Consider the following 17,939-nt stretch of genomic DNA (forward strand, 5'->3'; position numbering starts at 1 on the left):
GGAGAACTTTTGGTGCTGAATCCAGCTAAGCTACTCAGACTGCCACTCTTATCATCATTCTGCCACCATTGCATGTCAAAGTAGCTGAAAAATTCTATTGCGCAAAATAAAACTCATATTTTAAGCAGTAATAACTCCTAATCAATGCAGTCCAACTCAGCTATGAATTTATCAATGTGTACTCCATAGAAATGTTTCTCATTATTCCCATTATGGACCCAAAAGGATGCATAGCTCTTAAGATACAATGAGTCAAAAATGGCAAAAAACACTTTTTTGCTAATTTTTCCCTTTTTCAAAGGCGAAAATCGGAATGTACTCCATTTTTATTTTTTTTTATTTTTGTTCTATTTGGAAGAGAATTTTTTGCTCTACAAGATTCAATGTTTTTCATTTTGTTCCCAGACCTTCTAGATGGGAAAATATCAATGCCTGTGAAGGTCCTATGCACTCGCGCAGGTCAAATAATAAAATAAGTGTAAGTTTTGCATGGATGTATGATTAGTTTAGAAATCATGAAAAGGTAAATTATTTTTGGAATGAGACAACTTTTTGTGCTCAAGAAACTTATGTGATCAAAAATTGCATGGTGAGTTCAGGTGAGCCACAAGCTTTGGCCTAAGATGGTCAGAATATCATTGAGTGTTGCATAATGATTGTGGTATATTACAGTGATCACTGGGCTTATTTAGCACTCTATCCATATTGGATACTAAGATTATCTAAGGCTAGCATTTGTGTAATAAATAACTAGTTATGTGATCAAAAATTGCATGGCGAGTTCAGGTGAGCCACAAGCTTTGGCCTAAGATGGTCAGAATATCATTGAGTGTTGCATAATGATTGTGGTATATTACAGTGATCACTGGGCTTATTAAGCACTCTATCAATATTGGATACTAAGATTATCTAAGGCTAGCATTTGTGTAATAAATAACTAGTTATGTGATCAAAAATTGCATGGCGAGTTCAGAACTAGTTATTTATTACACAAATGCTAGCCTTAGATAATCGTAGTATCCAATATGGATAGAGTGCTAAATAAGCCCAGTGATCACTGTAATCTACCACAATCATTATGCAACACTCAATGATATTCTGACCATCTTAGGCCAAAGCTTGTGGCTCACCTGAACTCACCATGCAATTTTTGATCACATAAGTTTCTTGAGCACAAAAAGTTGTCTCATTCCAAAAATAATTTACCTTCTCATGATTTCTAAACTAATTATACATCCATGCAAAACTTACACTTATTTTATTATTTGACCTCCGCGAGTGCATAGGACCTTCACAGGCATTGATATTTTCCCATCTAGAAGGTCTGGGAACAAAATGAAAAACATCGAATCTTGTAGAGCAAAAAATTCTCTTCCAAATAGAACAAAAATGAAAAAAAATAAAAATGGAGTACATTCCGATTTTCGCCTTTGAAAAAGGGAAAAATTAGCAAAAAAGTGTTTTTTGCCATTTTTGACTCATTGTATCTTAAGAGCTATGCATCCTTTTGGGTCCATAATGGGAATAATGAGAAACATTTCTATGGAGTACACATTGATAAATTCATAGCTGAGTTGGATTGCATTGATTAGGAGTTATTACTGCTTAAAATATGAGTTTTATTTTGCGCGATATAATTTTTCAGCTACTTTGACATGCAATGGTGGCAGAATGATGATAAGAGTGGCAGTCTGAGTAGCTTAGCTGGATTCAGCACCAAAAGTTCTCCTAGTGTGTGAAGTTTCATTGCTCTAGAGTCATTAGAACTGGCTTGGCAATGGATTGAAATCGCCACTTTTTTCAGGTTGCGTGCTGTAATCACATGACAACCCCCTAGATTAAGACCTGTAGCTTGTGAACCAAAGCACTTTGAAGCCTAATATTCTGGCTATCTTAGTTTAGGGTCAGGGTCTATCTTTGTGCAAAGTTTCATTGAAATCTGAGATGGTCGACCGGGAGCGTTGGTTGAACTGACACGGAATGACCCTTGTAAGGAATAGGTATTTTGAAAATAGGTAACATTTGTGTCAAATAAACAAATAAATCACATTATTAAAGGGCCACTACAGTGATTTTTTTTTCATTCATTTATTATGTAGTTAGTCCATATATATATATATATATATATATATATATATATATATATATATATATATCTCAAAGTACTAACGACCACTTGTTCGTGAGTGAGTTACAAGCTCCGCCCCTGATCACATAATGGTGATGTCATCACAGGTCCTTCATCGAGTGAGTGAGTTACAAGCTCTGGCCCTTCAGTGAGTTACATGTGATGATGTCATTCACTATATTATATTATAAGTGGTGCAATAAATTATACTAATAACTGGTGTGTATATATATATATATATATATACAAACTAGTGTTACCTTAATTATCCCTTCCTATCTGAAGCTCCCAGCCTCTTTCATCTTAGATGGTCATATGATCTATATATGTGTGGCTGTGTCAGTCAGGTGAGCAGCAGTATGGATATCACACAGGTACTGCAGAGAAGGAGCCATTACACAACGGTATGCCCCTTTGTTTTGCTAAGCAGTAGAGGTTATGAGAGTGGGATGATCACACTTTGACTGTCTATCCAAGAAAATCACTTTTAAGTACTAAAATAGATCAATTTTTGTAGCTTACATTTATTTTTTTCCCAAACTGATCACAATTTAAAATTATTTGCAGGGTAATGGAATATGGATTAGTACTACAACAAATGAAATTGATCTACAGCCATTTGATGAACGCACAGAAAGAGTTGTTCTGCGCCCAGAATTCTTCAGAATGCATTCAACAGGTTATCAAGTCAGTAGAAAGGACTTCATGACAGTCATGGCAAATGTGAACAGACTTCTTATCAGAGCAACATATAGTGACCAGCCAGATGCTGTTTACAGGTAAACACAGCCATTGAAATGCTTTATAAAAGCCAGTTCATCAGTCTGAGGCTACTTGCACACAGACGAATTTTAAGTTGCACCCAATATTCTATATGCTGTTCCATGTATGGGACCGTGCACATGCACATGTGCTATTTTTGCCTGCAAATCGGACAAGAATAGGACATGCTGTTTTTATTTTACTAATACTTTCCATTTGAGTAAAAAAAAGCCCATGCACTTACATTTACTGCAAATAAATGGGTCCTATTCTCAGCCTATTTTTGGACCCATTTTGCAGTCCAAAAATCTGACAGAAATATCCATATGCATGTACCCTGAGTCCTCCTAAATATTACACTGCTGGCTTAAACAGATGAGTTTTACTGCTATTTTGGTCAGGAACACTATCTTTTCTCCTTAGGGAGAGCACCTAGAAGATGAGAGAATGAGGAGACTTTCATGATCCTCTGGCCTTATAAGTCTACTCACTCACCTTCTAGGTGCTCTCCCTAAAGAGAAAAGATAGCATTCCTGACCCACGTCACAGGCCTTTCACTAGCCTAGTCAGAAACCTACTGCACACTGATGAGGGCAAACATCCTGAAACAGCTGTCTGTGTATGGATTCTGGCTTGGCTTTAAATTCCCAGTCATTGTTACAAGGTTTGTATAAAGAAAGAGTCTAACATTGACTTGCAGGAATGCTGTCTTTCAATAGGTGGCGCAGCAGAGGTATTGTTCCACTGTATTTTTGCATACGGGAAAATCCGGCCTGCAAAACTCAAAGGCTAGAACCCATTGATTTCAATGGGTTCATTCTCACTTTTTTTTTTGGAGAATCAGTATTTATGCAGGCACATGTGGAAAATACACTCATTGATTGTACAAAACAATTGCGAAGGAGGGTATATAGCCCCTCAATTAAATGAACTTTAATTAAGTAACAGGTGAGAAAATCGTGTGACAGTTGTGTGTTGTGGGATGCACAAATCTCGCATGAATATGAACCCCATTCTTTTGAATGGGGTCATATATATAGGTGATTTTTTCCCCCTGCATTGCAATGAGGGGGAAAAAACGCGTGTTCTATCTTTGGGGGTTCCCTAGGAACGCCTCGCCTATTTTTTTCAATGAGGCCGGCAAAAACATTGCATGACGTGCGAGGTGCATGCAAGTGTGATGCAATGCAATGTTTGCAATAGAAGAGAATGGGCAACCCTTGCCGATCCTTCGATGCAGCTTTCAAATACATTCCTGTGAAGCCCTTTCTAGAAACAAATTAGGTATGAATAGAATTAAAGATGCCACTACCCCCTTATCATACACAAAGTCCAGGTAACTAAAAAACATCATATGAACTAAATCACCAGAAAAAGGGGCAAATCTGGTTGACGGTTGGGGAAAGCGGTAAATAACAGAAAGCATATTGTCAGGAAAAGAGGTCATAAGATGCATGGATCTGAGTGGAGACCAGAAAAGCCTTCACATCACTAATATTGGTCATGAAAAAGTTTTGTTATGGGACCTCATAACTTCCTCTGATGATTTTGGTAAAATGCCCCAAGTGTTTATTAAGAGCAGTAAAAATATTTTATTCTTGTGCTAGTTTTGTATGATGCGATGTGCACAAAACTCGCACAAATATGAAATTGCATCATACCCTATCTTTGAGTGTTGCCTTGGAACGCCTTGTTAATTTTTCTCAATGGAAGCTTCAAAATTTTTGCATGGCATGCTGTGCGATGTGCATACGACTACAATGCTATGTTTCTCATTGAAGTGAATGGGAAACACTTACCATCCTATCACGTACGAGAGGATTGCATATTTTAAATCAACAATGCTTCGCATCACTGTGTAAAACCCAAGTTGTTGTTTCGTGGCTCGATATCACGCTCGCCTCTGTGAATAAATCCTTACGCCTCTATCAGACAGGCGATCTTTTTTACAGCATGAATAGGTGCGCTTAAAAACAAAACGCACAACGCATGTAGAAAAATCACGTGATCGGATGAATTTGCACTCACATGTCCTGTCTTTTGCAGGTGCGATATTTTAGCGCCTCTAAAAAACGTACATGTGAGCGCTTTTATTGGTTCTAATAGAGCTGCTTTTTAAGCGCGACTAATCATTTCGCTGGTCTGACCAAGTTATGGCACATTCACACTGGCATATGCAATTCCAGTCTGTAAAAAACAGACCATTGTCCTTGTGTGTATACTCGTGTTATATGCATTTTTGCTGTGTTTGGGCGGCTTCACCCAAGTGTATGTGTAAATATGTGCAAAAAAACCAAAACAGTAAAATGTGTAAAAATGCACGCAAAAGCACCACATTCACGGCGCATGCAAATACGATGCACTAACACAAATGCCTGTGTGAAGTCAGCCTAAAACAATAATATATATCATTTATTCATTAACCCATACCCCCCCCCCCCCATACCTGGATGTACTGTTATAATTATAATTGATATGCTATCCCTGAAGTGAAGCTGCTAATTCATCTGCCGTTTTTTCATTATTATATTGAACTACAGATTATACTATTTATATTTTCAATATCCTTTCTACCTAGATTTAAAATTTATGGATCGTCCTAGTTTTCTGCTGTAGTACCTGTCAGGTCTTACGATTCAGGCTCATTTTCCACTCTTTTGTAACAGCTCAGAAAAAGGAACCTTTTTAGACATAGTAAAGGTTCTTGAATATGGAAAAGGTGACAAAGAATAAAAAGGAGGGTTGTGTGAGTTGACTATGCAGTATGTCAATGGAAAGTATGTATTTTATCTACTTTTTACCTTTATTAGCAAATCAGAAATCTGTAATTTGACTTACTGAGCTACCCATGTTATAAGGTATTACATAGACAAAAGTGGGCACAAATGGCAACACATTTGCATGACATTCACTGTGTTTAGGAAAAAATGTGACTTTTAGAAGCTTACATTTTTGTAACGATGAAGCCAATTTCAGGCAGGTTGTAATAGCATTATAGTGTTCTTGTAGCAGCTGCAATACCTGACTCTCTGCTGAACCATACATAGTGTAGATAATAAAGCCTATGGCTAGAATGCAGAAAAGCAAAAGGAAAAAAGAAATCTTTGAGTCCAGAAAGCTGAAACTGGTCTGCTGCTGAAAAAGTTACACCTTGTACTTAAATAACAGCCTAATCTAAAATGCTGATATTTAATTACTTTTTATTACACATTTATGGCTCTTTAACACACAGTTTTAATTCACAGTTTTAAGACACTGTTAAAAAAAAACATAACACGCATTTCTATTAAGTGTGTTTTTGTGGTGTAGTTTTGAACTTTAGAATATTTTGTTATATAATTGCATCGAAACACCATAAAAAGCATGTTAAAATGTGGTGTATAAATTCACATAAAGATCCACAACTAAAATCTTTACAATCACTTGCTACTTGCAGCTTCCTAATATGCAAGGATCTGCAAAAAAGCAATAAGGGCTTCAAGAACATTTTGATTTAGGGCCACTCCAGCGAAAACACATTTTCCATGCTTGCCCCTCTCCTGATTACCTGTCACACTTTGGAGGTCTACTTTGTGTATTCCAGTCACTTCCCTGCAGGGTAGCCCCCTGTCTGATACTTATCAGGCACCATCTTGATGCTGAGATTTTTTTTACTTTCAGTCTCACATCTATCCCATGATGCATCCTCATAGCCTTAGAGCTTATTCACACGGGCATATATCGGCTGCCGTTTTCACGGCCAGCCTATATACGCTACTATCTGATGCATTGGAATTGAATGCATCAGATCACATGGGCGTATTACCATGGCGTAGAAGTACCCGGCTGGCCAATATAGCACTAGGCGCTTTTACACCGGGCTGGAAAGATAGTTCTGGAACTATCTTTCCCAGCCGGAAAACCCCTGCCGCCATAGACTCCTATAGCAGCCAATGACAGCTGGCCGAGAAGGCAGGTGGGAGGGAGTTTAGCAGCGTGGCTGCTAAACTCGAGGGAGTTTAGCAGAGTGACTGCTAAACTCCCTCCCCCTTCTTTCCTCCTATCCACCCCTTGCCAGCTGTTTGCAATGGCAGGGGGCTGGATGGGGGTGAAACTAAGCTCCACCCCTCCATTTGCTGGCTGCCGACAAGGGGCAGAGAGGGGTCGGCAGCCTAGCACACTAGCTCGCGCCCCATCCCACCTCCTCCCCTTGCAGAGAGCCGGCGGGAGGGGGGGGGGGCGGAGGGAAGGGGGAGCACAGCTTAGCAGAGCTAAAGTGTCTCCCCCTGCCCAACAGCATTGCGCGCTCAGTGTATATGCTACGGGCCCGTGCCATCTGAGCGGGCACACAAACATTCAATTTGTGTGCCTGTTTATGCGTTTTTACAGCGCCGGTGGGCGCACATAAAAAATGCCAACGGCTGTGTGAATAAGCCCCTAGCTGAGGTTATACCGTTTTGTCTGCAGGGAAGGGGGAAGTTTAATTATCATTACCTTCTGGAGCCCCAATAAATAAAGTACAATCTACAAGTATACAGTCAAGAGGATGAGATGTGATCTCTTCTATTATAACTCTGTGATTATCATCAATAAATTTGACAGGAATACCTGTATCCTCCTGTAAGCTGTTCCAGTGATAGATCCATGTCATAAATCACACAGACTGAGAATCTGAGAATGCATAATGCCTAAGTAGATCTGAGCTGGTAAGAGCTGAGATCACATGACCATCTGAAGAGAAAAAGGCTGGAAGATTCAGACAGAAAAAAAACTAACCAAGGTAACAGCAGCTCGCTTATATATATTGGGGGATAGCTACATACATTTAAAAAAATCATCAGAGTGGCTCTTTAAGAGTTAAAGGGGTTGTCCCGCGAAAGAAAGTGGGGTTATACACTTCTGTATGGCCATATTAATGCACTTTGTAATGTACATCGTGCATTAATTATGAGCCATACAGAAGTTATTCACTTACCTGTTCCGTTGCTGGCGTCCTCGTCTCCATGGTGCCATCTAATTTCAGCGTCTAATCGCCCGATTAGACGCGCTTGCGCAGTCCGGTCTTCTCCCTGGTGAATGGGGCCGCTCGTGTGGGAGAGCTGGTCCTCGTAGCTCCGCCCCGTCACGTGTGCCGATTCCAGCCAATCATGAGGCTGGAATCGGCAAGGGACCGCACAGAGCCCACGGTGCACCATGGGAGAAGACCCGCGGTGCATCGTGGGTGAAGATCCCGGCGGCCATCTTGCTAAGGTAAGGAAGAAGTCGCCGCAGCGCGGGGATTCGGGGATTCGGGTAAGTACTAAATGGTTTTTTTTTTTAACACATGCATTGGGTTTGTCTCGCGCCGAACGGGGGGCCTATTGAAAAAAAAAACGTTTCGGCGCGGGACAACCCCTTTAATCAGTTTCTCTGCTCAGTCTCAGCTTTCCTGGGTGCTACTATTTTGTGCTCATTTGTAATTCACGAAGAATAAAAGCAAGAACACCAAGCAACAGATTTACAGCTTTAGTCATAACTGAGTAAGTGTAGAAACTGTTAAACACATTAAAACTCAATTTTACAAATAACGCAATGTAATATATTTGAAAAATCTCATGCAATTAAAATATATTGTAGGGCATTGTAAAAAAGGTTTAAAAGCAGTTGATTGTATCATATCCAAGTATAATAAATATAAAAGGAAGGGGAACAATTACAGTTAAAATGAGATTTCCATGACATACAACTTTAGATGATATATAGATAGGAAGGAAGGATAGAGTTTATAATGGAGATAGAGTTGAACCAGCAGAGCCTTGTTTAGGGTCGGACTAAAAAAATAGTTTCTTGAAAACCTGAAACTAAGTTGGTTCATTGTGGCTGAACTGGAAGTTCATGAAACCCCCTAAAACTAGTATTGAACACTAAGGGATTTGAAACAATAGTGGTTCAGTGAATGTGGCTCAGTGGTTAGCAGTGGTTAGGTCCTAGTGTTAGGTATAGGGTTACCGCTGGCGGTCACACTCTGCTCCTCCTGTCGCCTTGGGTGTTAGTGTGGGCGGCTCTGGTCGGGGTTCCCCGTGTTGGTGGTTGCCCTCTCCCACCGGCGGCGCATGCGTCGCAGTGCTCGGGGACGTGGTCCCTCTGGCCGGCCACGGCTCTCTGTATAGTACACAGCCCCGGGGAGAAACAGTCTTATCACCTCCCCTATTGGCGTGTCACATTTCCCTGGCCTGTCTGGGCGGGGACTTTCACATATCAGGCTGTGGAGTGCTAGCAGAGGTTGCCAGTGTTTGGTTAGACTTTGCTCTGCTAGCACCCGCATATACTATTCTTGTGTGTTCTGTCCTTTGACCCATTTATGCCTTTGACTCTGCTCCTGTCTTGCTCCTTTTGTACTGCACACGTGCCTCCCCGGTTTGACTCGGTTTTCCCTGACTACTCTCTGTGCTACCCTCTGTTGTTTGCTCTATGTAGGTTTTGACCCGGCTTGTATGACCATCCGTCTCCTGTCCCTCTCCCTTGGGGTCCCTGTCACTAGAGCAGGGACTGCCACCCATTTGTCGCCCTGGGGCTTAGCCCAGGAGGGGAAGTAGGTAGGGATACGGGAGTGGGCTGATAGTAGGGACCCACTCTGGTCATCTGTCCCCTACCAGCTGTAACACCTGGGTTCAAATCTGACCAATGGCAACATCAGCATGGACTTTGTAAAACTCCATATAGATGTTGACTTGGTCAGATTTAAACCTAGGACAGCAGCATTGCAAGGCAACAGTGCTAAACACTCAGCAGTTATTTTTCCTTCTCCAGATGAGAAGGAAAATAATAAGAAGAAGAAACTCAAAAAGATCATACAAAACACCATGCAGATGTCCTGAGTCAGATTTGAGTCTATGACCCCAGCATTACAAGGTAACGATGCTATCCACTCAGCCACCATGCTCCTTTTTCTTTCTTCCTTCTCTTTCTTCTTCCTCCTACCCCGAAAGAGGAGAAGGAGGAGAGCGGAAAGGAGAAGGAAGAGAAGAAAAGGCAAAGAAGAAGGAGTAGAAAGTGTCCTTCTTTTATTCTCCTTTTCCTTCCTTTTCTTTTTCCTTCTAATGACATGGCAGGAGGAGGAAGCAGGAAGAAGATTCTTGGTGGCTAAGTGGTTATCACAAGTGCTTTACAGTGCTGAGGTACTGAGTTAAAATCTGACCAAGGACAACATCTGCATGAAGTGTCTATTTTCTCCCTGTGTTTACGTTTCTTCTTATTAGGAAGAAGGAGGAATAGGAAAAAGAAGAATCACAATGGTTAGCAGTGTTATCTTGCAGTGCTGGAGTCCTAGGTTCAAATCTGACCAAGGACATCATCTGTTTGAAGTTTGTATATTCTATTTGTATTTCTTTTTCTTGTTCTGCAGTGTCCAAAGAGTGGGCCCACAGCGGAGGAGATAGTGGAGTAGATAAGGCATTGTCACGGGGCTCTACCATCTCCTCCCCTGGGAGTAGCACAGGAACTTACCAAGTTATTGCTCAGGGAGTTTCACGGGGAGAACCCAATCTGCAATTTACCTTGCAGTTCTTGTTATCATTGGTGACGCCACCGTTCCATCCTCTGCGGTAAATCCAGAAGTGGTAATAAATGAGTCCACACACACAGGGATAACTTTCTGAGCAAAACCTGCAATGGTCGATAGCGCTTGCTTACTTGAATAAAGTACTAAACAGTACAGTAACGTTATATAAGTCAGCATGACACAGATGCCTAACAGAATATCGGTGTGACAGACAGGATTGTCAGAATGGCAGACGAAGCCACAGTCCCAGTTATCTGTATGGTTCTGCTCCCAGCAACTCTCTTCACTCTCTCTCTAGCTCTCTACCAGCACACACTCACATTTAGAAGTTGCACTCAGCATTCTGTAGCGGCTCCTCTCTCACTCTCAATATGGCTTAGTAATGCCGAGGCTTCCTGGGTGAAGTGGACCCAGGGCAAGTAGTTGGCCATCGCTCAGCTGCTTCCATCTTGGGGTCCTCCTAACATGAGGCACAGTTTCTCCTACTCACGAAAAAGTTTATTTACCTAAACTCCTGAACTTGCAGACTAACTTCACTCTACACTCTCCCCTGCAAGAAGTCAAGCAGACTCCCTCTGTACACCTTGCAAAACACAGATATATATATATAACACAATCACATGACACACAACAAGATACATTTCTCAGACATAACCAAGACATTAACCCATTCAGTGCTGCAGAGGTGCAATACACTTCAAAGGCATACACATTGAAGACACCGACAATACAAATGCATGAGACAAACACATTCACATTTATAGAGGGGCCCTGTTAACTCTGGGCCACTATAGTTCCTCTTCTTCTTCTCTTTTTTCCATACAAGGAAAAAGCATGGTGGCTCAGTGGTTAGCACTTTTGCCTTACAGCGCTGGAGTCCTAGGTTGAAATCTAACCAAAGACATCTACCACATGTTGCTTCTGGGACCTGTAGTTCAATGAGTTTCCAGGAGCAGACTTCCACAGGTGTGAATTGAGCTGGCTGGGTGTGTGAATTGCTCCAGCTAGTCAATCATCTCGGGTCTGTGCACATACTTTCCGCCCCCCTTTGCTACACTACACTTGGTGTGAACAGGGTCCTGTCCAGTGTATGTGTGAAGGTGTGGACTACACCAGTTGTGAACAAGGTCCTGTGACAGTGTATGTCTGGAGTTGTGGACTATATTTGGTGTGAACTAAGTCCTGTTCAGTGTATGTCTGAAGTTTTGGGCTACACTAGATTTGGACTGGGTCCTGTACAGTGTATGTCTGAAGATGTGGAATACACATGGTGTGAACTATGACTTGTTCTATGTGGCGTTCCCTTTATTTTGCAGTCACTTGGTGTGAACGGGGTGGTGTTCTGCGTGTGTCTGTAGGTGTTGGCTACATTAGATGTGAACTGTTGTGTTCAGTATATTATGTTGTATTTCCTTTGTCTGGTGCTCCTGCTTATCTAGGGCAAGACAGTTAGCCCCTGGGTTCCAGCGTGGGGCCGTTCCTGTCAGACGATCGCCCTTTTTCTAGGCAGGGTCTCTCTTTCCTTTGTTGTAGTTGTCTTGTTAGTGTAGGGACTTACAAGACAACAAGGACCCTCAACATAAGCTTGTGAGTTTACGTGTTTTGGCCAAAATACAAACCAATACCTCATACCTACTTATAGATATTTCCATCGGTCTGGTTATTCAGTACATAGATAAGTAAGAGGCCCTGTTGTTGGGTCTGTTGTCCCTGCTTTCCCTGTGGGTGATTATATGCATGTCTGGTTTATGCTTGTTTGTTGTTGATGTCCTGTCATGTATGCACATCCCAACTCCCCTAGTTCCCTCTCCTGTCAGAAAATTGCTTGTGTTCGTTCAGGTTGTTGTTTCTATGGCCTGTAATGTAACAACATCTATATAAAGTTTTCCAATGTCCATGCAGATGTTGTCATAAGGCCTCATTCACATGAGTGTATGCGTTTTCAGACGGGCCGCCCACACCATAATATCACATATCACAGTGAAGAATAGCCATGATCGAGTCCTAAGATTAATTAGCGACACCTCGTCCATTCACATGGGCGTATCGTGTGAAAAATACACTGTAGCGTGGAATTCCGTCAGTTGGCACGATTACTTCTATTAGCTTAAATAGAGCCTGCTGTGTTCTTTTCCCATCGCTGGATGCAGGTAAACTCCCTTCCTCCCCCCCTTCTTTTTTCAACTCCCATAGGATTCTGTGGGAGCCTCCAGCATATTTTGTCAAAAGATAGGTCAAGACCTATCTTTTAATGCAGGGTGAAAAATCGGCAACCAAAAACGGTCAGCAATTTGATGTTTTGACAGCCCAATTTTTTCACATGCCAGAAAATTGCTTATGTGAATGAATGCATTTGAATCCAATGCTTCACATAGTAGCGATTTTCGCCAACATTTTTTTGCGTAAAAAGGCTTGTGTTAATCAGGCCTTAATTTGATTTGAACCTAGCTCCACCACACAGCAAGACAACACTGTGAGTTATTTGAATTGAAACACCACCAATTTTGTTTCAGGGCTCCTAGGCAGTGTTCAATAGCAGTTTTGGTTTGGCTCAAACTAATTTAGACCAAATCAAACTATTTGACGAAATTCAGCGAACTGGCTATTGCAAAGTTCGCAGTTGTCTAAATGGGAACTTTAGTAGAGACCATCTAAAAATAGTTGCAGTTTCTAAATAGTTAATCATAGATTTTTGTAAAATTTCTTGAATTGAGCTAAAAGTCAACACTTCAATCTTATATTGATAGCATACTCCATTGCAGTACTGTACACAGGTTAAATTGTGTCACTGTCCAAATACTCCTGGACTTAGCTGTATGTACCATGTATAATGGTTCTCTCAAAGTACAAAGTATACATAAATCTGGCTAAAGTGTTTAAAGCAGTTAGCAAACATGTACAATACACAAATACAGAATAATTAACCCCTTAACGGCACAGGAATATAGTTATGTCCTGCGCGTTCGGGGTTTGTATGGAGGGGAATTGGGGCTCAATACCACTCAGTATAATGCCGATGTTTGCTGTTTCTTACAGCTGACACCCACCCACAACAGTTGTAATCAGCACTCAAGCTGATCATAGCTGTTAACCCTTTAAACGCCACTGAAAAATTTGACATGGGCATTTAAATGCCCTGATTGGAGTTTGGGGGTGCCAAAACAACGTCAAAATTGGTTTGGTCACACCCTCTTCAAGAAAAAATGTATTAAAAAGCTATTGTAAAGTCATATGTACTCCAAAATGCAACCAATAGAAACTACAGGACAACCTGCAAAAAAATGAGCCCTCGCACAGGTATACTGATGGAACAATGTAAAAGTTGTGCCTCTTGGAATTCGACCGGCGCCCCCCAGAGACCCCAATACTTACCTGCAGATCCAGCTCCCGCAGGACGCTTCAGTGTGACGCGCCGCAGCGTCATGTGACACGCAGGCCACGTCACATGACACCCACAGCGTCACATGACGCGGCCATCGCGTCATGTGACGCTGTGGGTGTTTCACGCTTCACAGTGTGACGATTTCACGCTATCTTCCGCTGTGCAATGAAAGCCGTCCGCGCGAACACCTGCGGCAAATAGAGCATGCCGCGGGTGAGGACGGGTGATTTCACGGTGCAGAATTCCGTGGTGGAATTCCGCACCGTGAGCATTGAGCTATTAGGTTCAATAGAACCTAATAGCTGCAGGCAACGTAGCGGATTTCTGCGGCGTATTACGCGGCGGAAATCCGTCCGTGGGAAGGAGCCCTAAGGCACAAACCATCTTTGTCACTAATGGGGTTAAACATTTTAAACCTTTCCTCAGATATGTAGCCTAGTAAAGTACAGCCATAACATCATACTGTGTTCTATAAAGAAGAAGAGATTGAACCAGGAAATGAAAGTGCTGCATCTAGTGCTTAGGAAGAGAACTAATACAATGGAACAGAGAAAAAAATTAAAGATCAGGATTGTAATCTGTACAGCTGATAGCATTCTGGGGAACCTGTCCTTTCATTGCTTTCTAATATGCAGGACAGATGGGACATTTAATGTGGCATGAGTGTTCATTTCTAACCAACAATATAGCCTGCCTTTGTCCACTTATGCATGAAAGCAAACCAACAGAGTTCCGTCGTTTAGTTTTATGGGTTGCATTTTGTGTTATTTTGGCTGATTGCAAGCACTCTGTAAAGAGGCCTCTGGTTTTCTAAATAGTATTGTAATGCCTGTTGAACCTTTTTTTCCTAAAATAGCGATGGCACAAAATATGTAACACCGTTGACTAACTATAGATTTTAGGCTTTTCTTTAGTGCACATATGCCACAGCCACTTTTAGAAAAAATTAAAGGGGTTGTCAGAGTTATAGGTCATGTGTAAAATGCATTCACCATGCAGTAACATAACAAACAGGCTTATACTCTCCTCTCCCCGCTTCTGCAGTGTCCTGTAGCGCCTCTCGGTCCTCCACTCCTTTGTTAGTTTACAGCTGTACTCCCACCCACTTTACTGGACATCACAGCTGCTGCAGCCAATAACTGAGCTCAACGATTGATCATCGAGCTCTGTTATTGGCTGCCTGTGAACAAACAAATCGTGTATGACCCTATTTGTTATGTAACTGCATGGTGAATGTGTTTTACACAGGATCTATAACTCGTAGAACCCTTAATTGTGGGGTGGGGTTTGGCCACCATAGAGGATGGCTGTGTATATGTACAACTCCTGCCTCACAGCTATATACCCACCATTAACCCCCTGCCAGCAACTTGTTTATAGCATATCCCATGCCTGGGTCAACTTCTTTTTACACGGGCAGGAAGAGATCAATGAAAGCACAGGCTATGGAATATATTCTTGATTTTTGTCCAGATGATAAAGAGCAGATCAAAGATGATGCCAGTCCATTCATTACCTATAACAACAGTGAGTACTGATGAGGCAGCCAAGTTGAAGAAGAACCATCAAGCCTCTACAAACTCCTCTTGTAAGTCTCTTTCAAAGCTGAAATTATACAGTACCTCTCTCCACTTGTCTGCACTGGCAATGTGGTGCTCACCTCCGTCCACCACACATGTTACAGAGGGAACTTCCCCCACAGTTCAGGAAGAAGATGTCAGTATGCCTCCAGCAATGTCTCACTGTAGCTCGGAACCTGCTTCATCATCATCAGCCTCCTCACTCAATGGATTGGACTTCTGTCTAGCCCTGCTAAACAGAAGCAACAGCTGCAAGCCCAACCTGTTTTAGACAAAGTTAGGCCGATTTCACATTTGCATCTGACATTTGCACATTTCCGTCGCAGATACGGCTGAAAATACTAGAAGAAAAAGTGCTGCTTCAGTTTTATTGACTGGTTCCGTTGCAGATCCGGTTTAAAATACCAAAAGACAAAAGCGCTGTATGCAGCGCTTTTTCTTCCACTCAAAAGCCGGCAGCTGGGGGTAAAGAGGACATACCCCATTATATTCAGAGATGGAGCCATTCAGCTGCAGGGATTCCCCTTTCTTACTCCCCAAACAAAGCATGGAAGCAAGACCCCAGCTCATAGATGTGAAACCACCCAAAGACGCAGCAGACTGCATTATTGTTCCAGTCAAAAGAACTGAAGCAAAACTGAACTGAAGCAAAACTAAAATCCTTCAGATTTTTGAAAACTCGTTGAAATCAATGAGGACAAAACTGATTTAATTTAATCTTTACATCGACCAAAATCTGAGCGAAGAGACTGAAACCATGAACTGAGCCCTAATGCAGGTGTGAAACCACCCTAAAACTGGTGACAGTTTCCTACATAAAGAATAAAATGGCATTCATCCTTTGCTACTCCACACGATACTTTGCTAGACTCACACAACAATCTGGTAGAAAAATTCTCCCAATTATAGGCAAAGGTGACTGAAGACAAAAGATAGGAGAAGTAATGTTAAAATTCAGAGGTATTCTAGAACTTATTCCCAATGCTGAACTGAAACCTTATATTCCACAGTTTATTAAAGCTTTAACTCCCGACTTAAAGGAATATGAATTATGCATTGACCAGGCTCACCAAGTCCCCAAACCAAAAAATCTCCTAGATACAATTCCTAGGGATGTGCTAGCTAGATACACCTTTCATGTAAGAGAGCAATTAATGTTCCCAGTGAGAAAACTTCAATGAATTAATGAATGGTTGAGCACCGGCTGAAAGATCTTCAGTACAGAGTCGGAGAGCCAAGCGGGAGGTCGCGCTGAGCCCTGGCAGCAGCGGAGAGGTGAGTATATATTTTTTTTAATTTTTTTACACACGTTTGGGATGATTTTCCGGGAAGGACTTATATTTCAAGCCTCCCCCTCCCCCGAAAATCATCGCCGCTGGGAGTCCCCTCAGCAGTGTCACAGTGTTCAGTGATGAGGGGACTCCCCGCGGGGGTGAAAGAAACCTCTGCATCTGCTTTTTACAGCAGTGGCAGCGGATCATAATCATCGTCCATTGATTTCAATGGGGCCAGAGCCGCTCTCACGTGTCACATGACATGCGTCAGAAACTAATTTAACATTTTTCTCCCAAATGCATGCCTGACGACGGAGTCAGGCAAGATGTTAAACAATCTAATATTATTGAAATACCCACTCCCTGGAAAAACCATCTACATAAATGGACATGCAGGTCCTTGCGACTTAATTGCAGCACATGAATAACAAAAGGAAAAGAAACCCTTGCGTCCAGTCAGAGAAATTATTGCATAAATTGATTGACATACCTAAAATAAAATAAAAATTTTGTCTTTGTACCTAGTGCAACCTAGCACCATTTGAAAAGAAAGCAACTGAAAGAGATGGGAGTGGGGTAGGGAAGGGAGGAAGTAGGGATGTATGGTATGGGTGTATTGGGGTAGGGGGAGGCTGGGAAGGGTGTGTGTGAAACTGTGTGAGGTCTATTAGCATTTTTAGCCAAACTGAAGTGCACATTACTAAAAGAGACAAGAATTGTACGTATGCATATAAGATAATATGATCCACATTTGTGTTTGTTTTGTCTTCACTATAACCAACCCATGGCGTCCAAAATGACTGGAATTTGTCCCTCAAGCCTTTCTCTCAAGCTGTGATTTCTTCAAAGCGGAAAATCTGAGAGACTTTTTCTCTCCACTGTGGTACTGTAGGTATCTCTTTCGTTTTCCAGTAAAGGGGGATGAGTAGTTGTGTGGCTGATAAGAGAGTAGTAGCCAATGTCTTATTTGATGATCTAAATTGTTTAGAGGGTTTCTATAGTGAGACCTCCTCGGGTGTGAGGGTCCTAGGTGTTCCGCATATTTTATTAATCTTTTCAAGAATTAGCTGCCAAAATACTTTGATCATCGGGCAATGCCACGATATGTGGAGGAGTGATCTCTTTTGGGATTCACATCTCCAGCAAATATCCGACTTCCCGGGGTCTACTTTTGCCATGGAAACTAGTGTTCTATAACATCTAGTGATGATTTTGTATCAATTTTCCCTGATGTGCACACATTTAGAGAATCCATGGGAATTTCTTAGAATCTTGGCAGCTTCTTGTTTGTTAA

At 41.8% G+C, this 17,939-nt stretch overlaps 1 protein-coding gene across 7 annotated transcripts in view; it reads left to right on the forward strand.

Annotated features, from left to right (window-relative positions):
- The window catches only part of LAMA2 (laminin subunit alpha 2), an 834,596-nt gene that overhangs the window by 397,772 nt on the left and 418,885 nt on the right, over positions 1 to 17,939 (forward strand). For all 7 annotated transcript variants that reach the window (XM_066605535.1, XM_066605537.1, XM_066605536.1 and 4 more), the window contains exon 14: positions 2,696 to 2,907. In XM_066605535.1, coding sequence (XP_066461632.1) covers positions 2,696 to 2,907 — 212 coding nt within the window. The remainder of the gene's footprint in view (positions 1 to 2,695; positions 2,908 to 17,939) is intronic.

This window comes from Eleutherodactylus coqui, chromosome 1 (assembly GCF_035609145.1).
Source record: "Eleutherodactylus coqui strain aEleCoq1 chromosome 1, aEleCoq1.hap1, whole genome shotgun sequence".
Classification (NCBI taxonomy): Eukaryota; Metazoa; Chordata; class Amphibia; order Anura; family Eleutherodactylidae; genus Eleutherodactylus; species Eleutherodactylus coqui.